General features: G+C 35.5%; 3 protein-coding genes, 1 long non-coding RNA gene and 2 pseudogenes across 6 annotated transcripts; 5 read left to right on the top strand and 1 right to left on the bottom strand.

Moving 5' to 3' along the window:
• The first annotated feature begins 121 nt into the window (after positions 1–121).
• On the top strand, positions 122–1,585 carry LOC120118956 (anaphase-promoting complex subunit 10-like). Of its 2 annotated transcripts, none has more exons than XM_039138866.1 (6): positions 122–375; positions 452–512; positions 655–720; positions 808–878; positions 1,158–1,262; positions 1,362–1,585. In XM_039138866.1, the coding sequence occupies exons 1-6, from the start codon at positions 197–199 to the stop codon at positions 1,429–1,431; spliced, it is 552 nt and encodes a 183-aa protein (XP_038994797.1). In that variant the 5' UTR covers positions 122–196; the 3' UTR covers positions 1,432–1,585. The 2 variants fall into 2 exon arrangements, with proteins under 2 accessions (XP_038994797.1, XP_038994796.1); XM_039138865.1 differs by having other exon boundaries at positions 125–375; positions 628–720.
• A 4,606-nt stretch (positions 1,586–6,191) lies between these two features.
• LOC120118954 (gamma carbonic anhydrase 1, mitochondrial-like) lies at positions 6,192–8,652 on the top strand. Its single transcript, XM_039138864.1, has 5 exons — positions 6,192–6,354; positions 6,568–6,711; positions 7,279–7,404; positions 7,482–7,633; positions 8,049–8,652. Exons 1-5 carry the CDS (start codon positions 6,240–6,242, stop codon positions 8,325–8,327), a joined length of 816 nt encoding a protein of 271 aa, XP_038994795.1. The 5' UTR covers positions 6,192–6,239; the 3' UTR covers positions 8,328–8,652.
• Positions 8,653–12,798: 4,146 nt separating this feature from the next.
• On the top strand, positions 12,799–16,570 carry LOC120118920 (annotated as a pseudogene).
• A 45-nt stretch (positions 16,571–16,615) lies between these two features.
• LOC120119032 lies at positions 16,616–18,226 on the top strand. 2 transcript variants are annotated; one of them, XR_005515810.1, is made up of 5 exons: positions 16,616–16,917; positions 17,012–17,212; positions 17,304–17,427; positions 17,525–17,654; positions 17,748–18,225. It is a non-coding gene; the product is annotated as an uncharacterized LOC120119032 (long non-coding RNA). The 2 variants fall into 2 exon arrangements; XR_005515809.1 differs by having other exon boundaries at positions 16,616–17,212; positions 17,748–18,226.
• A 191-nt stretch (positions 18,227–18,417) lies between these two features.
• On the top strand, positions 18,418–19,277 carry LOC120119065 (annotated as a pseudogene).
• Positions 19,278–21,843: 2,566 nt separating this feature from the next.
• LOC120119026 (transcription factor bHLH110-like) lies at positions 21,844–24,414 on the bottom strand. Its single transcript, XM_039138940.1, has 7 exons — positions 23,910–24,414; positions 22,918–23,548; positions 22,669–22,800; positions 22,510–22,575; positions 22,289–22,354; positions 22,101–22,160; positions 21,844–22,007 (listed from the first exon to the last, which is right to left on the bottom strand). Exons 1-7 carry the CDS (start codon positions 24,032–24,034, stop codon positions 21,891–21,893), a joined length of 1,197 nt encoding a protein of 398 aa, XP_038994871.1. The 5' UTR covers positions 24,035–24,414; the 3' UTR covers positions 21,844–21,890.
• Between the last annotated feature and the right edge of the window lie 3,362 nt (positions 24,415–27,776).

Here is a 27,776-nt window from a genome sequence, read left to right as displayed (position 1 = left end):
TATATTTAAATATTTTAAATAAATTAAAAATGTATTTAGCGAATTATTTCTGTAAAATTCAATCATTATCATTAAAGTATAAACAATTAGAAGAATTAAGTAGACACCTGACATGTTTTTTTCAACCTTTAAATGGCTGTGCCTAGCCGGGACTTCTGTTTTTGAATAGCGCAAATTAGGGTTTTCTTTTCCAGAAATGGCTACAGAATCTTCAGAGTCGGAAGAAGAAGGGAAGATTACAGGAGGAAATCAACACCTAATTGTTGAAGATGATCTGAGAGAAATGGGCAAAAAAGCAGCTTGGAGTGTCAGCTCTTGTAAAACCGGCAATGGCGTCTCTTCTGTCCGTGATGACAATCTTGAAACCTATTGGCAGTTAAACACGTTAATCTCTTCCCAATTTGAAACCCAATTTTACTTTCAATTCTCACTTTTTATGAGTGGTTTTCAGATCAGATGGAGCTCAGCCTCATTTAGTTAACATTCAGTTCCAGAAGAAGGTCAAGTTGCAAGTATGTGAGAATTCTGCTATTCTTTGGATCTTAAATTTGTAATTTTATTAACTTTTGGTGATGGGTTTATGACGATCAGTGGGGTTTCCCCTCCCTTTCATTTGGGGTTTTGAAGCTAGTTGTGCTTTTTGTGGATTTCAAGCTTGATGAGAGCTACACGCCAAGTAAGATCTCTATTCGAGCTGGTGATGGCTTCCATAATTTGAAGGTATAATCTATAGTTTACTTTGTGCTTTCATTTAGAATCGTGCACTCTTACCAGGCTGTTCAATTTGTGTATAAATGTTCTCTATAGGAGATTAAAACTGTGGAGCTTGTCAAGCCTACTGGTTGGGTTTATCTTTCGTTATCAGGAAATGATCCTCGGTGAGTAGCAAAATGATTGTTTCTATTGCTACGTTTCAGTGACAATTTTAGCAGTTAGTTCTATATTGTTTTCTGCTGTTAGTTGGGTTTATCTTTCGTTATCAGGAAATGATCCTCGGTGAGTAGCAAAATGATTGTTTCTATTGCTACGTTTCAGTGACAATTTTAGCAGTTAGTTCTATATTGTTTTCTGCTGTTAGTTAATATAAACGGTTTGCTGGAGGAGAACCCAAGGGGAGATTTGTTTTGGGTTTACTGATAAATGAAAATGTCTTGCAGAGAAACCTTTGTCAATACCTTTATGCTGCAAATTGCGGTTTTGTCGAATCATCTTAATGGAAGGGATACTCATGTTCGCCAGATCAAAGTTTATGGACCTCGACCGTATGTACCGTACAAAAAAAATCATTTCCTTATGCTTAAGTTATTTGATCGCCCATGTTCTAATTTATAATTCATTGGTGTTTAAATGCTCTATTGCAGGAATTCTATTCCCCATCAACCTTTCCAGTTTACTTCAAGAGAATTCATTACATACTCCATTGTGAGGTAATAGATGTGACCTGGCTTGGGGTAGAAAAGGTCATGCTATGTGAAGTGTGGAATAGTCTTATATGGAAGAGAACTGAGCTCTTTAGAACTGTGAGGAGCCTTCTCATAGGAGTGTAATTCTCTCAATATTGGTAGGAAGAAAGAGAGATGATATTGCCTGTATTCACTACCTTGGGCTTGTGCTGTTCAAATGGTTTAAACATCGTGATTTTCTGAAACATTGTTACATTATATTATTTGAGAAAAAAGCAATAGATGTTTTGATTTGTAACTCTGCATACCAGTGTTTTTTCTCCTTGTTTCCATGTCTTATCTCATATTTAGGGTTGAAGTTTAAGTCAAGACTTTCAATTTAAAAGAAACTGAGTTCCAAGTTCAGGTTACAGTGAAATCCTATTATCATTTGAAATATTGGAACTGTGATATGTATTCCTAGCTGGGAATGTCTTGCCACTCTGCAATCCACAAAAAACCATGATAGAAACTATACTATTGACTCAGAATGAGACATCAGGACATCTTCAAAACATTTTAAACTAGAGATTCAAACCATTTGCTGTGCTACGCTCTTTCTGTTGCAAACCACCACCTTTCTTTTCCCTTTTGTCAGCTAACCTGCTTGTTCTGGCCACCGGCACCTCCTTTGCATCTCTTCTCTTCTTCTCTCCTTCTTTCCTTTTATGATGTTGCCTCCTTTTCCTCTTGCTGTGTTTTTGTCTTCTTAAAATTTTTATTTCTTTGTTATATTCCTTTCTCCAACAAATTTAGGGTTGGTAGGTTGTCGTCAATTGGGTAAGACATTGAATCCTTTCTCGTCATTGTCTCTTGGCTGTTGAAGGGATCTTTGGTCATCCCCCTCAGCATGGATGGGGTTTTTCGTCTCCCTGTTACTGAAGTTGTCGCAGCTGCTCCCGTATTTTTTGGTGATTCATTTTCTGGTGTTTTTGTTCCCAATGGATCCTTTTAGCCTTCTCGGTTTTTAATTAACTTTTACCAAGGCTTTCTTTGCATTTGTTTCAAATTAGAAACGATGTTTCCATCGCCTCAGCAGCAAAGAGCTGGACCAAGACTCCGTTACATTAAGGTGGCTTAGCTCGCTTTTATTGTCAGTTTGCCAAGGTTATCAGCATGAGCTTCCCCTTGCTTTCCATATCTCAACGATGTAAGCTTGATAAAAGTGAAGTTGCTCCGTTTCTCCCCTGTTCGAGTTTAAGGTTTACTAGCCTCAATGACATTTTTCTTGTAAGTGACTGTGGTTCTGGTTTACCTATAAATCCTGTATCTTCAATTAAAGTTTCCATTTGTTATTAGAAAAAATCAGTTAGTCTATACTCTGGAAAATGATACATTTTCCTTCACAGGTGTTATGGTAGCTCGCTTATTGGTGAATGCTCGGCATTGCTTCCGTAGTGCACCTGATTGTATTGTACGCCTTGTTTCATTTTTGGTTCGGCGGGGTTTAGGGGCGGAGCTCCCTTAGGGGCCAAAGAGACCCCAGCCCCTGTAAAAATATTTTATGCTTGATAGATTTTGATCTAATAGTATTTTTGTTAATGTAAAACTAAGTATTTAAATTAAGAAATATAAGAATTTATTAGATGTTTAATCAAGTAAGGAGCAAAACTAAAGAATGATACTCTAATACCAACAACCGGTTGGTCCAGGGAAATGAGGCACTAGATCACTTAAGTAAGGTCAGGGGTTCAAATCTTGGTGATTGCGAATAAAGCAAACTGAGTTAAAAAGGCCGCCCTTGCCTCTGCGTACCTGATCCTAATTAGTCGACCAATAAATTGAAAACTTATGGTTATACAAAAAAAAAGGAATGATAATTCAATATTCTCAATTTTTTTGTTTAATAACAATTTAGGTAATTATAAATTTAATTATTAGATAAATTAGACATTGTTTTTTGAATTGTAAGTTTGTTTAAATACTTAGTAAATCATTGTATTTTTTTAAAAAATTAATATTTCTACCCCTTTCTATATCAAATCCTGGCTCGGGGGCGGGGTTGATAATAAGTAAAAGAAGCACCCAAAAATGAGCGGCGTTTATGTTACCAATACCGGATATAGACAACTAGCTAAGTACTGATTCTAAGATGATGGAGAAACCTACAAGTCAGATTGTAAGATCAGAAAAGCCATGCAATCAGCAGCTACGATCAGCCAGGAAGGGTCATACAAGAAAAGCATCCATTAGAACATAAATACTTGGTTGCTAAAATAGAAGGCAGCATTCTAAAGCAGAAAGATACGAATTTCCTACCAACATGCTCATTCACAGGCCGCAGCTGCTCGGCTTGGTTGCGAAGACAAGAAACAAAGGGTAGAATCAATGATGCGGATCTCTGACCAGTGATGATCATTCACAAGCTGGTTTGGTGTCAAAGCTGCTCAGGCAGATAGCAAAGGCTTGGAAAGCAGATAGAGGATATTGATAATCCATGGTGAAGATATCTTTTCCAATTTTTCCAAACTGTAAGATTACTTTCTCTTGTTCTTCAAGAGATACGTTATGTGATGGATCAACAGCTGCAGAAAGCCGGAAATGCTTAACAGAGGCCACCGTCACTAAGAGCTTCATTTTTTCTAGTCAAAACTCCGAAATTTGCATTAGTGGGATGCATACTGGGAATGTTACTTTCATTCTTTTGGTTACGCTTTTTGAACTTGTCAAAGAGAAGTTCAATGAGTTTCTCGGCCAGAAAATCTGGCGCAGTCTCTAAAGCTGCATCGAGTATTTACGCGATTATCTTTTAACAATCAATAAAGTAGTAGATTTCCGAATGCATAGCCTTCTAGCATGCCCTTCTCTATGAAAGCAAACCTTGAGGTCTGCATTCCCCCCCCCCATAAATACATTGGCTCATTTCTTCCGTTCCATTGATGGTTGTCATTGGAACTTGTCTTTCAACACAACATACCTAATGACAGTTTGTTGTTTATTTCAGTCTTGGTGGGTTTACGGCTTTGGTCGCAGCGGTGGGGTTGCCTGAACAAGTGGTTGGACTTGTGTTACTGAATAATGCAGGACAGTTTGGAGACAGGCTAAAACCACCAAATCTGAGGAAACGTTCTTGCAGAAATCTATTTTAAAGCCACTGAAGGAAATTTTCTAGCGTGTCGTTCTTGGGGTTTTGTTCTGGCAAGCAAAGCAACCGGCTCGTATCGAATCTGTCTTAAAAAACGTATGTCACCTACAGCCTTGTTTATTTGGCTTCCCTTGCAAAATTTATCCAGATTGTCAAAGGTTTGGATTGTTTTTATGAACTTATTCTAATATTAAACTTCACATGCATCCCAAGACATAGGTAGAATCGGCAATCTTTAATGGTTCCCTGGAAGCTATCAAGTCACTGATGATAGTTTTTCATCAAACAGGTGTATATCGATACCTCCAATGTGGATGATTATCTTGTGGAATCCATAAGAATGCCTGCAAATGATCCGAATGCCGGAGAAGTGTACTATAGGTATCTATATTGCTTCAACTCTTTATTTTTATTGAAGTTTCAATGTTTGGCACTCTTTGTCCAAAGCATACAACATATACCTGCGACAGCTTGTTTCACTGTTCGAACTGTTGATTATCCTCAGGTAGATGACACGGTTCATGCTAAATCAAACGGAGTACACTCTGGACAGTTTCTTGAGCAAGCTAACCTGTCCACTCCTGTTGCTGTGGGGTGACTTAGACCCTTGGGTTGGTCCGGCCAAGGCTAACCGCATCAAAGAATTCTACCCGAACACAACTGTCGTGAACCTACAGGCAGGTCATTGCCCACATGATGAAGTTCCAGAACTTGTTAATAAGGCTCTGGCTGAGTGGTTGTCGACTTTACAGACAAAAGCTTCGCTCCAGACAGTGTAAAAGAGATCCAGTTTTATGACATTGTGAATCACTCTTTGCTGTAGGATTACGTATAATATAACTGTAAATACATTGATTACATGTTCCATTTTTCATACATATGCAAGAAAGTTGAGCGTTGCTTATTACAAGATTCTTGGAAACAAAGGGGAAGGTTTATGTTTCTGGTAATGCTGTATCTTGGAATAAACCATCAGCTTTTAAAATAGGGTAAACTACAAGTTTAATACCTCAATTATCACTTTTATTTCATTTGATTATCTAACTGTTTTTTTAATATTTAATGTTACGTTTGATTTTTATTTTGATTATTTACCGTTAAAAAAATTAACATAATTATTGACGTGATATTTTCTATATCAGTAATTGTTTTTCAATGATGATGTGACATTACGTTATGATAACATGTAATCATCATTGTTAATTTTTTTTAATGATGAGTGAATAAAATGAAATCAAAATATAATGTTAAGAATGATTTAAAAATGATAATTTGGTAATTAAAATAGAACAAAAATGATAATTAGGATACTAAACATGTAATTTACCCTTTAAGATATAAGTTTGCTACTAAAAGGGATGACATAACATAATCCAATAATAGTTAAAAGAAAAGATAAAATAAATTTTCTATTGAAAAATAATAATCAATAGATTAACAGGGTTCAAAAAGAATTATTCTAAAAAAATGTATTTTTGACCCTCAAAGTTTACCAAAATTCCATACATCGCATCCTACTGAAGAAGATAACACGTGGCAGAAGGTGATCGATTCATGATGTGAAACTGTAGGACAAGTAACCGTATGGAACGAGAAGATGGTCGCTGAAAGCTGGGGACAGTTCATCTCCGGTTACAAAGCTTCACTTTCTCAGCTCAAAAAATCATAAAGAAAACCCCTCAAATCGTCTCTTAAAATTTAAGAAGAGCGAGATGGGAACACTGGGGAAAGCAATCTACACCGTTGGATTCTGGATCCGAGAAACCGGCCAAGCCCTAGATCGCCTTGGTTGCCGTCTCCAAGGCAGCTACTACTTCCAAGAACAACGTACGTACCGTAAAACCGTAACTTCTTTATTCAATTTTACCTCTGGATCGAATTCGCTACTCGTTTATGCTTCATTTGTATATGCAATTATGTAGTATGGTGATATAATAATCATTGCTGCTCTCATCAATCGAAATTTGAAACTACATTTGGGAAGATCTTGACCACGTATAGCTGATTCTTTGGGAATTGTTTGGATCTGGTTTGTTTCAGTGTCGAGGCATCGGACGCTGATGAACGTATTCGACAAAGCTCCTGCTGTTGATAGGGATGTATTTGTGGCTCCTAGCGCTTCTATCATCGGCGATGTTCAGGTCGGACGAGGTTCTTCTATCTGGTATGGATGCGTACTGAGAGGTAAGCAGCCTAATTTTTAATCAGTTGATGAATGGTTGACACACCAATAGTAGATTTACTGCTCTTTTGTTTTTATCCAAGTTTAGGGTTTGGATAATTTATGGTTCAATTAGTCTCGTTCTTAGGAAAATGAAGCTAATGAAGTTTTGTTACTTTATGCGCAGCCGATGCAACAAATGTTTTAGAAACTATAATTTTACCATAATTTCTAAGATGAAACGTTTTACCAGCAAGGTCCATGTTTTATGACGAATGTGTTGTAGCACATGATATCCATGTTCTATTTTGTGCTCTGAGTACTGAATTAAGAATTTCTGTGTAATGAGCCTGGAGTATGTTAGAAACTTGTAATTTCCTAGCTTTTAGGGAGACTTCAAAAATCCATGACTGAACCTTTATCCATCCATTTTTGTTGCCCCTACTGAAAATGAGATTGATGTAAAAGTTCTCATTTTTGTATCTTTTTGAACTTTCTCAGTAATTACTTTGCTTCTTCCCTCTGCCTGTTGTCGCATGCTAAGTCCATGACTGCTGCTATTTTCTGAATCTGATTTTTGATGTGTGCAGGTGATGTTAATAGCATCAGCATTGGATCTGGAACAAATATCCAAGATAACTCCCTTGTTCATGTTGCGAAATCTAACTTGAGTGGGAAGGTTTTACCAACTATTATTGGTAGTAATGTTACTGTGGGTGAGTGAGCGGTCCTTTAAAGCGGTCCTTGTCTGCAGTTTTGATTGAAGATGTAATTAATAATAAAAATTGAACAGGTCATAGTGCTGTTTTACATGGATGCACCGTTGAGGATGAAGCATTCGTTGGTATGGGGGCTACCCTATTAGATGGAGTTTATGTTGAGAAGCATGCCATGGTTGCTGCTGGAGCTCTTGTGAGGCAGAACACTAGAATCCCATGTGGAGAGGTTTGTGGACGCTTCTTCACAGATATTTGGAGTGTTAATCTTGCTTCAAATCTTATGGATAGATAAATGTGAAATAGGTATTTCTGTTCTTTGTGAAATAGGTATTTCTGTTCTTTGTGTAAATGTGAATTATAGGCAAAATGGTAGGGATTGTCATTGTAAGTGGTTCCCGGCTCCGCTTTCAAATGGAAGCTAGATTCAACCTGCATTTTGCATATCAGCTAGTATGAATGTTACATGCTTTTTTGGTGTTTCGAAAGGAGAGGAAACCTTCTATTACTCTGTCAATAAGCTTTAAAAGGCCATTTTTAACATCCTTTTTTGGTCATGCTTATCAGAGTTAAGATTAATCCAAAGGGAATGAATTGATCCAGCTATTCTACACTTGCTGACCGACTTTCTCTGTAATTTACAGGTTTGGGGAGGTAACCCAGCCAGGTTCCTAAGGAAGCTGACTGAAGAAGAGATGGCCTTCATTTCCCAGTCGGCCTTAAATTATACCAATTTGGCACAAGTTCATGCGGCAGAAAATGCCAAGAGCTTTGATGAAATTGAATTCGAGAAGGTGCTGCGCAAGAAATTTGCTCGTCGTGATGAGGATTATGATTCAATGCTTGGGGTTGTTCGTGAGACACCTCCAGAGCTTATCCTACCTGATAACGTTCTCCCTGATAAACTCCCCAAAACTGCTTAGGAGTCTCAATAATTCATTTCTGGGATAATTCTCGATATTCAATGTTAGTGGATAATTTTTTTATGATCTGAGGATTTACAGAAATGGGTGTTTTGAGTTCCAATAATTATGGGGTATGGCCCCGCTGAAATGGAGCCATATTGCTGACCCAGGCGCTTGGCTACTGCTATATTCTCGGGATTTAGAACTTGAACTTGGTAGTTGGTAGAGACTGGCAGGCAACTGGATGTGCAAGTCATGTAAGGTAGTCTTGTGTGGTTGTAATTGAGCAGTGGGCCGCTTGTTACGTTCACCGGCAATAAAATTGAAAGAAACGTGCTGACAATGTGCTGTCCGTAATGAAATCTTAATTCCATTTTAAAAGTTTTGCCTGAAATTTCTCATATATCTTTTTTGTGTACGCTCAGGTCATCTCTAGACTAAACCACTATCAAGTTGAGAATGGTTAAGGTAAATTTCTCCAGACAAGTGCGTTCTTTCTGTCCTTTGACCCCAATTCTTAAAGTTCCTAACGTGACACCTAACTTGAATCCCTAATCTCAGAGCATTCATGTAATTCTAAGCAATTAGCTTGGAAGCCTGCGGAAATCGGAACATGTTCAACCACTCATCTACTCTGATTTGTGGGATCAAACCTTTTCTATACTATACATGCATAATGTAACTTTATTATTTTTAATACAACATGGGGTTTATATTATATGACAAATTTAATGGTGAGTTATATTATATTATATTATATTATATTATACAACATGTTCAACCACTCATCTACTCTGATTTGTATTCATGGATAGTGATATATATAATATAACAAATTTAATGGTGAGTTGTAAACAAGGTTTAATTTTGATTAGGTGATCCTACTAATAGTTTACCATAAAAAGTTATAAACAAGATGTAATGCCAAAATAAGTGTTCAAACTATATTCAAAGTTAATTTTAGGTGCTTAAAGATTTTTTCGTTGAAAATAGGCTTTTTGGCGTTTCCAATGTTACACTATAGGTCCGGTCCCTGGATTGTAAAGCCGTTAAATTTAGTTGTTAAGTGATGACTTAATACAAAATTAAGTACCTAAACTATACCTCAAAAAACGTTTTAGTGCTTAAAGAATTTTTCGTTAAAAATAGGTGACTAACATTTTATTAGTTATACTTTTAAATGTCTATCGTTTAATTTTTAATTTTTTAATAATAAAAATATTATTTTTAATTAAAAAATAAAAAAGTAATTTATATTTACAAAAAAATCCAACTTTTTATTAAAAATATAAAAAAAAGGTGGCAACAGGATGAGGCAGGGACGATTTTGCATTACCCATTCCATCCCTAACACTTTCGGATACGATTTTGGGGAATCCCATTATACGTTTTGGGAATTTTTTGTCCCCACACCCATCCCTTACGGATCCTACGGGTTTTGGTTAATCCCCATAAAAAATAAACATTTTTGAAATCAATGCAACACCTAAGACATGTAAGATATATCAGATCGTCTCAAATTGGTCTCTATCTATAATATGAAAGTTTCAAACGTCAATATTTATCCAACACTCAATGTATATGTACAATCTTAACTATTTTCAATCTCAACAAATCAATGTATATTAAATGAGAAAAAGATCTAAACTTCAAATTTAGTTCCTTTGAGATGTAATAGTGACAACATATAATCTCATACATATTTTTTTAGGATCTCCATGGTTATTTTTGTAAAATATCAGAGATCTCTACGGTTATTTTTCGGGGATCCCCACAATTATTCACACGGGTACAGTTCGGTTATCCCCATGATTCGTATAAAGCGATCCACGTCCCCATTCCCATTTGAGCTTCGGGGATAAAACTTCCCTCGTCCTCATTCTGTGGGTGAAGATTTCGGTTATTCCCCATCCCGTCGGTTAGGATCCCCACGGATTTTGATTTTTCCCACTTGATTGCTACCCCTAAAAAACCCCCTAAAACGGTCGTTGGCCATCTCCAACCATCATCGTTGTCGCCGAATGTTTGGGTTTTGATCAGAATTGCACGGTGGTTCGAATGGTGGTTGCGGCGTGGCTTTTGGACATCTGAATTGACCGAAATTGATGAAGAACGACGACGATGGTTTAAAAACCGACAACCTTTGAACGCTTCTCTACGACAAACGGTGGCATGTTATGACGAAAGGTCAACAGAGATTTGATCGGGGATCGACGTCGGTGATGGTCACTGTCGACTGACCGACCGACATAGAAGGGGGAAGGAGGAGAGGGGAGAAGTCACCAGGGGTTGTTGTACGCACGAGACTGTTTTTTTAAATAAAAAATATATTTTTTATTTTTTAAAATTTTTAAAATAAATTCTCAAAATTATCAGGGCTTGACATGTAAAACTTAACGGCCAAATTTAACGACTGTTACGGTCTAGACACTTAAAGTGTTCCGATGAAAATGTTAGGCACCTAATTTTAACAAAAAATTCTTTAGGCGCTAAAACATCTTTTGAAAAAAAATTCAGGCACTTATTTTTGTTTTAAGCCTTAATTAATACATGTCACATTTACTTTAAGTTAAAAAAACTTAAAATTATAATTTATTTTTTAAAAACAAAATATTATAAAATTGCCAAAAAACCATAAAATCTTTTAAAACCGTAATTTTAATCCCTTAGCATTGTTAGTCACCACCAACGTTGTCAATCGACCTAACACCCATTGTTCGACCGAAAAACCTTCCAACGACCAAAATCCCATTTTAGCCAAACACCTAACGGTCGTGTAATTACAAGATTTTGCAATCGATTGGAAGGGGTTCTCCACGTTGCGATCGTCAATTTATTGTTGTAATCACCGCGTGAAACATTGGGGTTTAGTTGGAGGGGGTTTGGAAATTCGTATACCATCGGGGTTTCAATCGATTGATAACATTGGTAGCGGCCGACAGTGGTAAGAGATTAAAATTAAATTTTTAAGGATTTTTTAATATAATTTAAAGAAATATGAGTTTTTCAGTGGCGTTATAGTCTAAACACCTAAAAATATAACGTTAGAAATATTAGACATCTACAAGTGTAACAAAGAAAACATTAGTCACTTATTTTTAATGAAAAATTCTTCAAAGTTAACTTTGGGTATAGTTCATACACTTATTTTTATATTTTTAGCAAATAGAACTGCTAATTTTATTAAAAAGAGAAAACATTCAAAATTGAAATTAATATGAAGGTTTAAAATTAAACTTATAATTAAAATATTTTCCTATAACCAATTATACAATAAAGTAGATACTCGAGATCATTCAATAATCATACAAGGAAAAAGTTAAAACTCATTCAAGAAACTCGAACAAAAGACAAATACGAACAAATCTGATTGCATCGACAAATGAACGGCAACATGAGATTAAACTACCGAAAGACCACTGACAATCGCAAATTAGAATCAAGCATTGTGAGAAAATAATCTACGAATGCAAACCGCGATCTAAGTCCAATTCAAGGGTCCAAAGCAATGAAGATCAACATGATAACAAATAAGCGTCATCTTAATAAGTCGAAACGAGATCAAATTCGACCCTAAAAAATTATCAAACAATTAAAAACGTGCCATGATGACAAAAAAACGTGTCATATAGAGAGAGAAAAGAATGTCATAAACATAAAGTTATAAAAAATATAAAAATTACAAAAAATTAATATATATTCAATAAATTAAATGAGAAACAAATAATACATACGATAACCAATACTAAGACTAATACCACCGCCTATCATACCAAAATTGAAAAAAAAAGGAGGTGACTATAAAACAGAGGAGGAAAGATGCCGGGGGTTAATACATATGGTTTGTTATAAAAAAAAATCAACACATGTTGTGGGACAGAGAAAGTATCAAATTTAATTAAAAAATCAAATATTTATTACAAGAAATGTAGTTCACGTTCGGGATGTTAAAAAATATCTGATGTGATTGATCCGGTTTAACGACTTGAACTTAAAAAAATCAGATAATTTTGTAAAAAAATTATTCGAACGGGCCGGGTACCTGACCCATGATTTTTCTCAAGTAATTAGGTCGGGTCTAGGTCGATTTTTTATAACCAGGTACCCAATCCAACCCGAAAATATTAATAAAAATTAACTTTAAATCATTATTTTTTGTGTATAGATTGTGTAAAATGAACTTTTTTGTATTTTCGTGATTTTTTTAAGAAAAATAATTTTAAAAATAAATAAACCGGATATCGAGATCCAAAAATATGGATACCCAAACTTAATGAGCCGGGTCACGGGCCGACGGGTATCCGGTTTTAAACACCTCTAGTTCACGCTTGATTAATTTTGCCGCTTGCTTGTAAACGACAACGTATTACTTCACACAAAGGCAAGTCGACATCCCTGTGTCTTCCGAACACTCTGGAGGGGTAGGAATTTGAACGGGCATATATATCAAATTCCGATACTATCCCTTCACAACTGTTCCTCCATTCCTCTCTAATCAAGGTTAAATTCGGCACTTCATTAATTTGCAGCTACGGTCCCAGGAATAGCAAACGTTCCAAATATTTGAGGAAGGAAATGGAGGTGATATTTAACCTTCATTTTCCTTAACGGATTCTCTCTCGACGCGCCGCCGTCTGCTCCTTCTCCACAACTATCGCCGCTGCTCACGCCTCGTCGTAACTTCTAGAAGGATTATCTCTTTATCAGCATTTAAGGTAATGCGTTTCCTTTCTTTTTTGGTATACATGAAAGCCAATTTTATTTATGTTTAGTCTTTTCGTAATTTTGAAATGGTTTCTCCAGTTTTTGAATCAGCTGCTCTTAGCTCTGTATTGTTGTGGATGCGTTGCTTTTCTCATCTTCTAAACGGAGCTTTTAAAAGAAATATGTAGCTTTGAATAGTTCAAGGTTTTTATGTAAAAATAATTAGGAAAAATATTTGAATGAATTTTTCCCTTTTTAATTTCGTGTTGATACTCGTTTTATTAAGCGGTTTGTGAATTATTTTAAACAATGAAGTAATTGTATTTTTTTCAAATCCTTTTTCTTCTATAATTTTCCGTTCTGTTTTGAATTAATTAACATAGAAGTATGTTTGTACGTTAAAAAATCTCTGTTTTTCTTCAGTTTTCCGTTCTGTATGGCTGCTGTTTAATGAAGATGAATTCTCACGAGTTTTAATTTAGCTGTGTCCAACATGATTTTTTTTATTCACTTTTTCAATTGTCTAGTTTTGTATAGATGATTTATTTAGCTATGAAATTTCTGATTTAAAATGAGAAACTATTTACCAGTATTAATGTTTGAATTTTAGATTATCCATTATTTTCCTTGATAATACACAAGTTGTGGCTTATTTGTTACTACTAAAAGTTAACAGCTTTAAGCTTAATTGATTGAATTTTCTCAAGTTCATTAAAGTAAAATGTTCTCAATGTTGCAACAATGAATTTTTGTTGGTTTCCTTTACAAGTATTAATATTTGAATTTTAGATTATCCATTGTTTTCCTTGTTATCACACAAAAGTTGTGGCTACTTAGTTCTTACAGATAAAAGTTAACAACTTTAAGCTTAATTGATTGACTTTTCTCATGTTCATCAAAGTAGAACGTTTTCAAATGTAGCAACTACGAGATTTGCTTTGTTGCCTTTGCAAGTATTTAGAAGAGTTAATGTGAGGGTAATATTCCTTTCTATCATAGAAAAGTTGTGGTTAATTAGTTGTTACAACTAGAAGTTAACAACTTTAAGCTTGATTGGTTGAACTGCCTCAAGTTCATGAAAAGTAGAATGTGTCCAAATACAGCAACAATGGGATTTTTTTTGTTGCCTTTCCTTGAGGGCCTTCTCGTAAGAAAATGACGTGTAGTTTAGTAACTTTAACTTTTGTTGTTTGATCATGCAGAGCCATGGCAACATTTACGGCTATAGCTTTTGATAGGTTGTTAGAACCTGGAGCCTCCAGACCTGTCGAGAACTCCAGTTCTACTTTAAAACCACCTATCCACCCAAAGCCTACTACTAACTGTAAGATGGAGAGGTGCAGTTGGACATCAGTGAAAAGGAAGGCTAACCGCCCCCAAATTTCACCTTCCCCCTATGCTACACCTGAGGCAACCCCACTACCTGATTCACCATCTTCTTTCTGTCCTTCTCCTTACATTATCAATCACAAGCGTCGTGGGCCTAGCCTTTCAAAGAGCTTTTCTGAGGCTAATGTATCATCTTTGGAAAAAATCCTTGAAGAAGATGAGATTAATGGGAAAGCAAACCTGTTGATGAACGTAAGGATGGTTTGGTTGCTTTTAGCATTTCTGAACCTAATGAAGAGGAACAGGAGAATGGCGCCCCCCATATTTGTCCTATGAACATAGAGCCCGAAAATGGTGTCCATGGTGGTTACATTCAGGAGGTGTACACAAATGGTTTCCTTGATGGTGAAGTTAGAAGCAGCCAGATAAATAATGGTTTACTCATGGATGCTGTGCAGAAGGTTGGACCGTTGAACTTGGACATCTGTAGCGACAGTGAAGATTTCTTTGATCTGAATGAATCGATGAGTGTCACAAGTAATACTGAGGTAGGAGATGACACTGGCGCTGAAAGTGCTGCAAGGATTGTTACATCAGGGGTAGAGTTTTTTGATGCATGGGATGCTATGTTACTTTCACACGTATATGACATTAATATGTAGATGCACACACAGTCACACACACATATTAATCTTTTTCTTGCAGGACTGTTATTTGTTTTTAAAACCTGGTATGTATTTACTTGGGGCATGATACGAATGATTTTGTGCCAACTTTCTTGTTTATTTAATAGGTTCATGCATGCATATTTATAGGTATGGAATAGGTGAAATTATTGAGAAACACGAAAAATTTCCCCCACAGTATCTGCCTAATGTAATGACTTTGTTTTTCTTATGGCTAGCTTACTTAGATTTCTTGTTTCTTCCAGAATTATCCTGTGGGAGTGCACCACAGACTATTCGTCGTGACATTGAAGCTGAATTACGGGAAATGAGATTGAGTTTACTTACAGAGATAGAAAAGAGGAAGCAGACAGAAGAGGCTCTAAATAAGATGCAATCTAATTGGCAAAGAATCGGCCAAAAGTTGGGTGACGTGGGATTGTCTTTGCATGAGGATCTTCTTAATGCGACAGAGGATGAACTGGTGAATCAAGCTGAAGAATTGAGACAGCAAGTGTGTGCTGCACGGTTTGTATCATTATCTGTGGGAAGAGGCATCACAAGGGCAGAGATGGAGATGGAGATGGAAGCTCAAATCGAATCAAAGAACTTCGAAATTGCTCGATTATTGGACCGTCTACACTACTATGAGACCGTGAATCGAGAAATGTATCAGAGGAACCAAGAGGCTATAGGTGAGGATTTTGTACCCCATTATTTTTCTTTCCTTAGCAGAACAGGTAGTTTACATTTTTGCATATACTGCATGATATTTGCAAGACTCAGAATTTATCATTTCATACAGAGGTGGCACGGCGTGACAGACAAAGGAAGAAAAGAAGGCAGAGATGGGTCTGGGGTTTTGTTGCCACCGCAATTACCCTCGGGACAGCGGTCTTGGCTTGGTCTTACCTCCCAACAGGAAAAGGATCATCTTCTGATAGCATTTCCAAGAGTTCAGATGATAATCCAACAGCTAAGTAATAATTATTAATCACTTTTCCTCGTGGCATTATATGGTAACCTGATTTATCAAATGTATTCTTTGTTAATGTTAACCTGATTTTGACCACTTTTCCTCGTGGCATTATATCGATGATTTGATAAACAGTTAAATGGAATATAATAAATCAATTATTTTTAAGAATTTGTCAATCCTATGATTATGATGAGTGTTATAGTCTTTTCTTATCATTATGTAAAAATAAATATAATGTAAATTGTTGTATTTATTAAAATTTTAAACATGAATAATCCATATTTGCCCCACATTCATCTAGAGGTCAATTCTCTTTATGGAGTGCTTTAGAAGTAAACTACTCAGCACCAGGGTTTTAAATAGCCGTCCGCGACCGTGATAGCGCCCGCGAAATAGCGGTAGTGCTGCCTTCCAATATACCCACTATGGCCGCAATCGCGGTAAATGCGACATGACCGGAAACGCGACCGCGACCGCGATTTGAATCCCTGCTCAGCACATCAAAACGCATGTAGGAAGGCTAGGTCGCTGATGTCCATAATTGGTTTCCATAATTGTTACAGTTATTTTGTAGCCAATATTATTGTTTGTGTTAATTATTTTATTATTATTAGTTTATCAATTTATTGGTATTTTATTAGGAGTTAGTTTAATATTGATTCATTGAAAGTTTATTATTGTTAAAATCTTATTTAGTAGAAAGGGGTTGCTTGCTTTAGTAGGTCTTTTATTTTCACAAGGTATGCAACCTCTATTTATTACGATTAATAAAATACAATTTGCATAGTATCCACCTGAAAGATCTAAAGTCTCGGCCGCATTTCGTGATGCTGAAACTCATGGGCTCATGGTGGCTCGAACTTGGGTTTTCAGTGATGGTTGTTATAAACCTTTACAGTATGCAGGTTCATATAATGAACAAATGTTTAAGGTATTTTTCTATTTTGACTCCTTTATAGTTTACTTTGTATATCTTTAATGTACTGATCTGACTCGGATCTTCTCGGTTTTGGATTGTTTCAAAGGGATTGGATTTTTTAATAGCTGAGGCCAGAAAATATAGAATCAAGCTCACCCTGAGCTTAGCTAACTATGACAGCTTTGGGGGAAATAAAACAATATCCAAACTGGACAAGAAGTCAAGAAGTCAAACCCAATACCTCACATCTGATGATGATTTCTTCAGAAATCCTGTTGTCAAGGGATACTATAAGAATCATATAACTGTACGAATCTGTTCTTCTTTCCGGTATTTGATATCGGATTGTCATTTCTGATCATTTTCCCGAGCTGATAAAGCTGATTTTCTTTTTGCAGACCCATTCTCAAGAGATGTAACAGCTTTACAGGGGATTATTACAAAGACGATCCGACGATAATGGCATGGGAGCTTATGAATGAGCCTTGATGCACATCAGATTCCTTAGGAAGGACTGTTCAGGTTTATGAATGTATTTATTAGTGAACTTTTCATTTTTAGCTTTTCATGGTGCAGTAATTCACTGTAACTTTCAGTTGTTCATTTGCTTCATTGATAGGCTTGGATAATGGAAATGGCTTCTCATGTCAAATCCATAAACTCCTCAGCAGAAGAAACAACATCCCAGCTTGGATATCGGAACATGTTTAATTGAAAATAATCTGATTTCCGCCATCAATTTTGCAACGGTACATTCATTTCCTGATCACTGGTAACTATCGTATGAAACTTATCGAAGCATTCAGCTCATGAAATTAGTTTCCTCATTGTTTCATTAACAGGTTATGCCGCTCAAACGATGAATATCAGTTCTTGTTTTTAAACATCTAGCTCGATGCTACCATACAAGACGCACGATTCGTCTTCCGAAAGCCGATACTATTCACGGAATTCGGAGAATCATTTAAGGAGACCCCGGTTTCAACACTTGTAAGAGAGACCAATTGTTCAACTCTGTCATACTACAAGATATACTGATCAGCTGAAAGAGGTGGACCAGCTGGTGGTGGTCTGTTTTGGCAACTATTAAGTGAAGGCATGAACTCATTCAGGGATGGATTTGGGATTGCTCCAGGTGAGAGCTTTTCAACAGCTAGTACTTGGTCGACAAGCTCACAAGCTCGACCAAATCCGTAGGATCTTTATGAGAAGACGCATTGGAAACAAAACATTGAAACAGAGCACATATACGTGAGATTTTATACTTTGTTTTATAATATATCAATATCAAGTCGAAAAAAAATTATTAATAGAAAATATAAAAAATACCTAAATTATATATATCCGACACTTATTCGCCAATGGTTGGTCGTTGGCCTTGGCCTATGATGGTGAATACCAGTTGTAGTGTCCGACATGCATTCAACGTGAACAAATCATGATTTTTGAGGGGTTCTTTTTTTTTTCTATAAAGACATTGCAACGACTTAACAAAAAACATCAGAAAATCAAAGAAACAAGTTTCCACCATGCTTTCCTGTAATCCAAGTAACCACTATTCTTCTTCTTCGTCTCGATTTGACAAATTTCTAAAGTCTTTCTCCACCATTTTTCCCTCTGCAACTTCACCTTTCACTACCTATGCCTCAATCAGTGCTTCATTGATGCTCTTTCTATCCATATTCAACGATCTCATCCCGGACCCTCTGCGAAGGCACATATCTTCTGCTCTAAGTTATACTTTCGGGTTCTGTTCGGATAAACAAACCATTGTTATCGAACAATCTGATGGGATCATACCCAACCATGTTTTCAATGCATCAGAGGTTTATTTAAGTACCAAGACCAGCCCAGACGCCAAGAGACTCAAAGTCAGCAAACGCAAGAAAGACGAGTTTGTCATTCAGGCTCGACAAGGGCCAGAGAGTCACAGATTCCTTCCACGGGGCTGACTGGCTGAGCTCAAATGGAGACTCGTTTGCCATGAACCGGAGAGAAAAGGTAACAGTAGTGATTAGTCGAAGGACGATATTTCGAGTTCATGTGCTGAGATGATTGAGAGTGAAGCAAGGGTTTTGAAGATACATACTCTGGGGAATTCTCACTACTCCCGCAAGTTCATGTGGGAATCTATCAAGTTCGAACATCCATCTAAGTTTGAGACTTTAGTGCTTGATTTAGAGCTTAAAAACATGATTGGTGAGGATTTGAATAGGTTTCTTAGGAGGAAGGAGTTCTATAAAAAAGTGGGTCGATCATGGAAGAGGGGTTGCTTGTTGTATGGACCTCCAGGTACTGGTAAATCGAGCTTGGTTGCAGCCATGGCTAATTACTTGAAATTTGATATCTATGATTGCAGCTTGAGAACATAAAAAGGATTTGGGGAAGCTGTTGCTCGACATTGCGAACAAATCAATCTAGTGATTGAAGATATCGATTGTACTGTGAATCTGCCTGATCTTTCACGGGTAAGCGGAAATAAGCGTGGTGGCCAAGACACGCAGGTCAGTAGAGAACTTTTCCTGCATTTCCAGTAATTGAATGCATATTGTTACCCTGTGCTAGTGTGTTTAATGAGTTGAATCAACGAAGTTTACACTCTCTGGACTGTTGAACTTTATCGACGGTCTCTGGCCGAGTTGTGGAGACTAGAGAATCATTGTGTTCACCACTAACCACAAGGACCGGCTTGATCCCGCCTTGTTGAGCCCCGGAAGAATGGACTTGCATATTCACATGTTATACTGCACTATGCAGGCTTTCAGTATTTTAGCTTCAAATTACTTGGGCGTCGAAGGCTACCACCGGCTATTCAGGGACATCAAAGAGTTGCTGGAAGCTACCAAGGTGACTCCTGCACAAGTTGCTGAAGAGCTAACCAAGGACGAAGATGCTGATGTTGCACTCGAAGGATTTCTGAGTTTCCTCGAGCGGAAGACGACGAAATCGAGAAAGCTGAGACCTCAAAGAAACTTGAGAAAGCTGAGGCCTTGAAAAAACTCGAGATTAAAGAATCCGGAGAACCAAAAATGAAACACAAATGAGTTACTCCTAAGGTTTACATGTAAAATGAATTACTGGTAATTATATGATCATTTGGATTATGAATCTTAGTGATATATCCAATTCCCAAATTATTAATCCTAAAAATTCAATCGAATAAGCTTAGTGATATTCACTAATTTGACTATTTTGGAAAGTTGACAAAGTTTGAGTACTAAATGACAAATATTGAGAAAATTAGTGACTTAAGTGGTAATAGTGGAGTTGTTGAGGTATTGAGCTGGAAATTAGATGCTGGAAATTTAATTAAGTTGTTTGAAACTTGAATTGAAGCTAAAAGGCAAAGGACTATTTGAAATAAAATGGAAAGTTGATATGAATTCTAAAAGAATTCATAAAATGATAGTTAAAATGAAAAGTTGAAAAATATTATGTGAAGTTTGGATGAATTTGGATAAAAAGGATTTATTGGTCAATTTGAAGTATTAAGGTCAACATTGATGATGTGATATGAAATTCGTATCGAAAGAGCATCGAAAGGTTTTTAGGAATTTATTTTCTATTGTATGCCTATGTTAGTAAAATCCTAACATATGGTTTGAAATGTATATGTTATGTAAATGTTGTTCATTTTGATTATGATTGAAATCAAGATCAAGTAATGTTAAAGCTAAGGAGAAGCTTAAGAATATAATATGAAGTGCTAGGAAGGTTTACAAGCTAAGGACACTAAGTGAGTGTATATTTAATTTATATTTGTGTTATCGAGTAAACATTGGCTTGCAATGAGCTAGTGACAGAATTACTATGGTAAGAAGTAACTTATAACTATTAGATAAATAGTGATTCATATATATATGTTAAGTTAATATGCTAATAGAATTAGTGAATAAACTGAAAATATAAGTTAGTGAAATCTGTCCAAATTTGTGTTATGAACAGTAAGTTTAGAAAATCATCATAAATTATATAGAAATGATTAGAATATGATTTTTACATTGTTGGAATCATATGTCAATATAGTTTTGTTTAAAATAAACGGATACTGATTTAGATATATATGAAAAAAGATATGAATTTTTAATTGATCATAGGTCATAAAGCAGGACAACAGATTCTGTTTAAAACAACTTATGTATGTCAACTTCGAAAATTCACTATAAATTGTATAAGATGAACTAGAAAAACTGTCTTATATAGTTAGATTTGTATTCGAATCTAGTTTCTAGTGATATAAATGGAATAATTTTTAAGTGTGTATATTAATACAAAATAATATTTCTTTGCAAGTAGTGCATACTGCTAGCATATAAAACTTGTCATAAATTATGTTTTCATGTTACTCTTATGTTATAGGTTATTATAAATGCTCAAAATAAGTCAACGTTATTACAATCGGTATGATAGTTATAATATTTATTACATGATGAATATAATGTTTATATGTTAAAGAAAAATAATTGACGATGATTATAATATATAAATGTTATGTAGAAATGAAATGTTTAGGGTACGAACTGTCTATTATGTTATGATATGAAGAGTTGTATATGTTGATATATTGATATCTTTGATAATTGAATAATATATAATAATTAATGATTCTATTATGATAAATAAGTCCATTGTATGTTGCATTGAGAGTCGTAAGTATATTTAGCATGCCATTAAGTTGAGTACTTTTCGGTTATCAGTTAAATTATGATACATTCGTGTGCATTACGATCTGTACCGTTAGTGCTCATGATATGATTGCACTTGGAGTACATTATATGTTAGAGTTATGACAAGATTAGTAACATATCCAAGTTGATGATCCCCTAATAAACATCTTTTCATGGAGGTTGACAAATATATATGAGCTACCTAAAGCTCTAAGTCTTAATAACCAGACTTTGAGCCTACACCAGTAGTTTTCATAATTTGAAAGGCCGGTATCATTTTTGTTGTGTAAAACCTAAAGTTTCTCAACGGGGGGATGTCTAAATTCCATTAAAGCAGCGATTAACAAAATACTCGGCACAAGACTGGGGCACAAGGCATAGTCCTCTACTTCTAAGATCAGGCGTCTGCTCTTCTTTGCCTTGTTCTTTCAAACGCTACAGATAAGAAGCAAAGATTGTAATTTTCACCTGTCAATAATGGATTTCCTAGTAAATTTTCTGGTCTTTATCGAGATAGATAGGAAATACCGTTTGCATTGTTCTATAAAGCTTGCTTTGTGATGATTTCATAAATGGCACACTCAATGTCTGCAAAGGAAATGTAAAAAAAAAAAACTATTCAGTATCCCAAAGAAACAATAGCCATCAAGTGTGGATGTAGTGATAAAAGGAGAGAGAATAAAAATAACCCAAAGAGAGTAAAAGAAATAAAATACCTCAACTTGGTCATGGAGGAACTGGATGTACCCAATGGCTTCTGTTAACACTGAAGCAGTATCTGTCTGGCAATCACTCCGTACATAAACTTAGATATATAAGTATGGCTCAATCAATGTTTTTAAATTTACATATATATATATATTTAAAAATTTAAAAATATGTCTCATCTCATTCATAGTGGGATGGTAATGGGGAAGTAACATGGATAGAAATGTACCTTTCCAAATGGTGCCGTCAGCTTCTGAAGTGCAGCAACCCTGTCTCCTAGTTTCTCCTTTCTAACCTAAGGTAAAAAACCCAAGGTCCAAGCTTGTGAGAATTTGCATAAAAATGAAAAGGAAACTACGAATGAAGCATTGGTTAACATTAGTTTCACCTTTAACGTTGGACACAGGGATCGTGACTTCGAGGACCGACGCTTCTTGGCTTCTGTATGGGATTCCTTTGTCTCGGAAAAGCAACCAGGTCTCTTTGCACTTGTCGTTGATCCACTAACAAAGGTTGATACCTTTTATGAAGATAAAAAGAAAATGCTAAAAATAATAAATGGAAATAGCTTTCAAATGCATGAAAAAATATCAATTAGGTATAATTATGAATAAGAGAGAAATTTATAGAGACATACTTTGGAAGTGGTGGATGGACTGTCATTACTTTCTCTTCTAGGATCATGGCCCATAAGCACATTTCTGCTTAATTTTCCAGGATTTTCAACTAAAGATTGATTGCAACTCCCACTATCATATGTAGAGTTGAAAAGATCCAAGGATTTCAAGTTCAAGTCCAAAGAGTTTGAAATCAATGTGGAGCACATATCATTGGTAGCAATATTTGTACTTGGAAAGATGTGATTGAAATCATATCTGCTAGCTGCTGCAGTTCCCAAACATGGGGAGTGATCATTAGCATTAGTGTACAAGTTTCTGGAAGAGAGCTGCCCCTCGGTCATGTTGTTAGCGATGGAGAAATTTTTGTGCCGTATATTTCCTCCTAGATTTTGATCAGTGGATTGTGGATAGTGTTTTTTAGAAACTAAATAAGGGTCCTCTGCGCTAGAGTTGCAGTACATCACCTCACTCAGTTTGGGGAAAGAGCCTGGCATGTCATCTTTGGTATTTGCAAGGAGAAACTCGTTTGCAGATTGTTGGTAGAAGCTACCCTCATTCACCGAGGTCCTCATCAAAGGCCATGTCCATAGTTCCCTTGATTTCGGGATAGGATCAACTGGATTCCTATTGTATCTACCACCGATACTCCTGCATGAAAGAAATAACAATAAACACAACATATTCAACAAGAAAACATTACTCAATTTACCAGTTTACTGAAAATTTAAGAACAAAGAAAGAAACTTGTTGATACACGTATTTCTATAGGTCTTGGGATCAATCATGTAACATATTAGCATAAAAAAATCATCTCGAATAAAACTACTGAATATGTCTCAGATTATCATATCTTAATGAGTTTGTTTCCTTCCTTTTCCCTTTTAAATCACTAACTTCAACCGGCTCATGGCTCGTGAATAGAAAAACATGAAAAGTTTGTAGAACTAAACATGATATATAATCAGATGAACAATTAACATATAATTTTTCGAGGTAGTTTAGTACTTACGGAAAGAGGTCGTGCTTCCATTCATCTGCAGTTGATATTTGATGACCAATTTGAGTTACCATAGAGGTGTACTTAGCATACTGTTCTTCAACCTTGAATTGAGAATGGAGATTTGAAGAGTCCATGGTGACTTCAAAAAGAATGCAAAAAATAAAAACAAGAAAGCTTGTCCCTTGATTCAAGAAAGTAATAGTATCAAGTAACCACTTTAGCCTTCAAACACTTTAGCTTGCTCACTTTATTTCCTCTCCCTGCAGCTGCAAAGTCTCATTCACTTCTGCAAATGAGGTTGCCAAGAAACTTTTATAGCAGCTTCAGTTTCCAGTGAAGTACCCTATAATTGTTGCATATGCGTGTGTATATATATATTGGATTTTCTCTTTTTGTCTTCTCTATTATCTCCACAATCACATAGATGGATGAGACATGATTGGAATCCTGGTTTTGGAACTAAAGTAAGATACTCAAAGGAAGGGTCTGAATTCTGAAAGAGGAAAATTCTGGTTGAAAATGCTGTATTCTTTTCAATCGAAGACCCTATATTCTGCAACATATTATGTATAGGCATATTGTAGGGTTATCATTCTAAAAGTTAAAAATATAATTAGTTTGTTAAATCATAGCCAATATTTCACCAGTGCAGGTGGATACTTTTACTGTATATATGAATATGATTAATTGTTTATAACTTTATATTTTGTTGCACATCCATTACAAGAGAAATGGTACTTTACTTTGTATGCATGAATTTCTGTGAGCGGGCTATCGTTATTTTGTGATTTCATATTTTTTCTATGGCCGATGTTCACTGCAATTGACCTCCATAACTTAAGTTATTCTCGTCCTCTGGACTTCGGTTAAGCAGGCAATATTTAGAATGGTTTGATCAGCTCAAGCATGCATCAATGGAGAGCCTAAACATTAAAAACTAGCTAATATTGAAGGTACTCAACTTTGACAATTGTTTTATTAAACAAAATTATGGTTCCTTTTCACCAGAAAGAAGCCTATATATAATAATAAAAATAATAATCAAATTATATGAAACCCCAAAAAGTTGGCTCATAGGAAAAAAAAAGGTAGATATGGGCAAGATTGCAAATTTGTTGTTTGCCTTCTCTTCTACTTTCCCCTGCAGGCAGAGGCTGTCCACCATCCACCACTTATTTCCATTCTTTTCTATTTTTCGATAAAGGGTTGTCCGAATATGAATCCGACTCGATTTTAACCCGTCTTTTTGTCACTACACCACCAGATTTGTTCACCACCACCACTTAGTCCCATGCTTTATAACCAGTACTTTCTGCATCAAATCATATATGTATATAGTTAAGCGAGGGCTTAAAACTATACAATTATTGGATGAACATTGGGATACCAAGATGACATTTTTGTTGATGTTAATAAAAGTGGGATGGAGTTTGAATATTAAATTCAAAGTAAGAAAGAGCACCTACACTGTCTATTCCACTTGCATTATATAGGCCGCCCCCTATTGGAATCCACGCTGGGATGCATTATATGCTAATGCTAAAAAAATAATGTCAAGGGCATAAAATACTGTAATCTTTCTGCTACAATACAAACACACAATAATCTTTCTACTACTAAATATATCAGTATACTTTTTTCTGTCGTTCTATGTAGTAGTATAAGCATGCTTAAATAATTCTCTACTTTTTTAGTTGAATATTGAATAGGAAGATTCCCACTTCTCTGCAGTTCCCTACACCACAGAAGTGGCATCTTTCATCGGTTGATGATCTGCAGAAACACAAGAAGAACAATGTAGAATTTCGATGAAAGGATTATAGTGTTATAGGGTCTCGCTTTATACCCTTTGTTTGGTCTTTTCTCGAATTTGTTTAATAAGTAATTAATTAATCTTGAACATAATGGATGGAAGCAAAGCATCATGATGAAGGTGAAACTGGAGATGGAAAGGAAGGGTTGTAATGAAGTGGCAGAGAGCCTGGAAAGGAGGTGTAAAGTTGGGAGCATTAAAGTGGTTCTAAGAGGAAGAAGACAAGGGTGTGTTTGAGTCTTCCTAGAACAATAAATGCCGGCAGTAAATCCTGGTATCAGGGATCATGAGATTTGGTGACTTCTAACCTTTGACTTTCCTTAAGATATTGAATGATTGATCTCATAATTGCTTAAGGAAATATTTAGCTTATTCACATCTCTGCACGATGCAATCTATAATTCGTTCGGATGATCCACCGCAGTTGAAAAGTTCAATCTCTAGGGTTGGACGATAAGATAACACATTCGTTTGGGAGTCACTTCAGGGGTTTCTATCATGCAGTATTTATAATACGATATATATATATAATATGTCGTTTAAAAAATATATATAATATATAGTTTTGAAATATATATATATATATAGTTTTTGAAAATATATAATGTATATAGGTTTTAAAAAATATATAATTTTTGAAAACGTATTATATGGTTTTTGAAAATATAATATATTATATAGTTTTAAAATATATATTATATTATTATTATTACTTTTTATTTTATTTTATTATTGTTTTTGTTTTTATTATTTACTTTCATTTTTATTTTTATTTTAGGTCCAACTAAAGTCCAGATCCAGGAGTCCAAATGGGTCCAAGTGATATGGTCCAGTAAAGCATGGAGAAGGCCTGTCAGGTACAATAAGGAAAGCTTGTTTGTCTGACCCAGCGAGTTAGGGTTTGTAGCTTATGCCCAACGCCATACAAACAAGGGCCGTCAGATTTGAAAAGGCGTCGATGGCCCAAATCTCACGAAGATTAGGGTTTTTTAACCTTAATCATAAAGCAAAAGCACCGCAAGCCTTAGAACCGTTGGATCAAACTTGGTGATCCAACGACCACAAACTCATCAAGGAAACCCAAGGGCCACTCAACCTGCCACCAAACCATGCGCCAACAGGAGCATCATCACCATATTTCTAAATTTTTATTTAAACTTCAAATTTTCGCAATTAAGATAACTTGGTAATCGTGTGGTACAGAAAGGGCGATTCGATGGTGCTCATCCTTCATCGATCGTAAACGACTTCTGAATCCAACAATTCTCTGATAAAACGTAGATATGGTAAATTGACAATCTACCTCGTTCAAAATAATTGGTGGATACTCCATCACATTTAATTCCAAATTAAAACTTGAACTCGAGGCCGCCCCGAAAGACCGTTGCGACAACAACTTCCTATATTATTCAAGGGGCTCGCGATAAGATGTGTTAAAAATCCTCCTCAAGTGCAAAATGAAAAAGGAAATATTCATTATGTGATCAATCAAATTGATCTCACCTAGTGGATTCCACAGTGCTTGGATTCTATTTAGGAGGATTCATAGGGTTCATAAAGTGTCCAAAGTTACTTCTCAGGCCCTTGAATGTTCATAATTAATATGTTTTGATCCTTAATGCATGATGATAAGTCTTAGGTCCTAATTTGAATCAAGTTTATGTTAACTAATGTTAGTATATGTCAGCTGATCAAATAGTTATTTTATAATTTTTATAGTCAAATAATCTAATTATAAAATAATAATAGTCAAGGTTTGTATTTTACTCTAATTATGATTACATTCTTTTTAATTGTATCAAACACCATTAAGAATGAATATAAATTTTGTTTTATTTAGAATTAATATTATTTTATGTATAAAATTATCATATTTTTTATAATTATTGATATCTGATATATTAATTGATTAATCTAGATCAAATATTATAACTTTTACCAGACAATTCTCATACTAAATTATAGAACGAAATTGATTATTGAATCTTTGAGAGACTCTTGATTAGGGATGGCAAACGAGTATAGTTTCGTGGATTCCGCACCGCATCCGCTCCAATTGGAGC

This window comes from Hibiscus syriacus, unplaced genomic scaffold (assembly GCF_006381635.1).
Source record: "Hibiscus syriacus cultivar Baekdansim isolate YM2019G1 unplaced genomic scaffold, ASM638163v2 tig00110330_pilon, whole genome shotgun sequence".
Classification (NCBI taxonomy): Eukaryota; Viridiplantae; Streptophyta; class Magnoliopsida; order Malvales; family Malvaceae; genus Hibiscus; species Hibiscus syriacus.
This window is presented reverse-complemented; position numbering and strand designations above follow the sequence as displayed.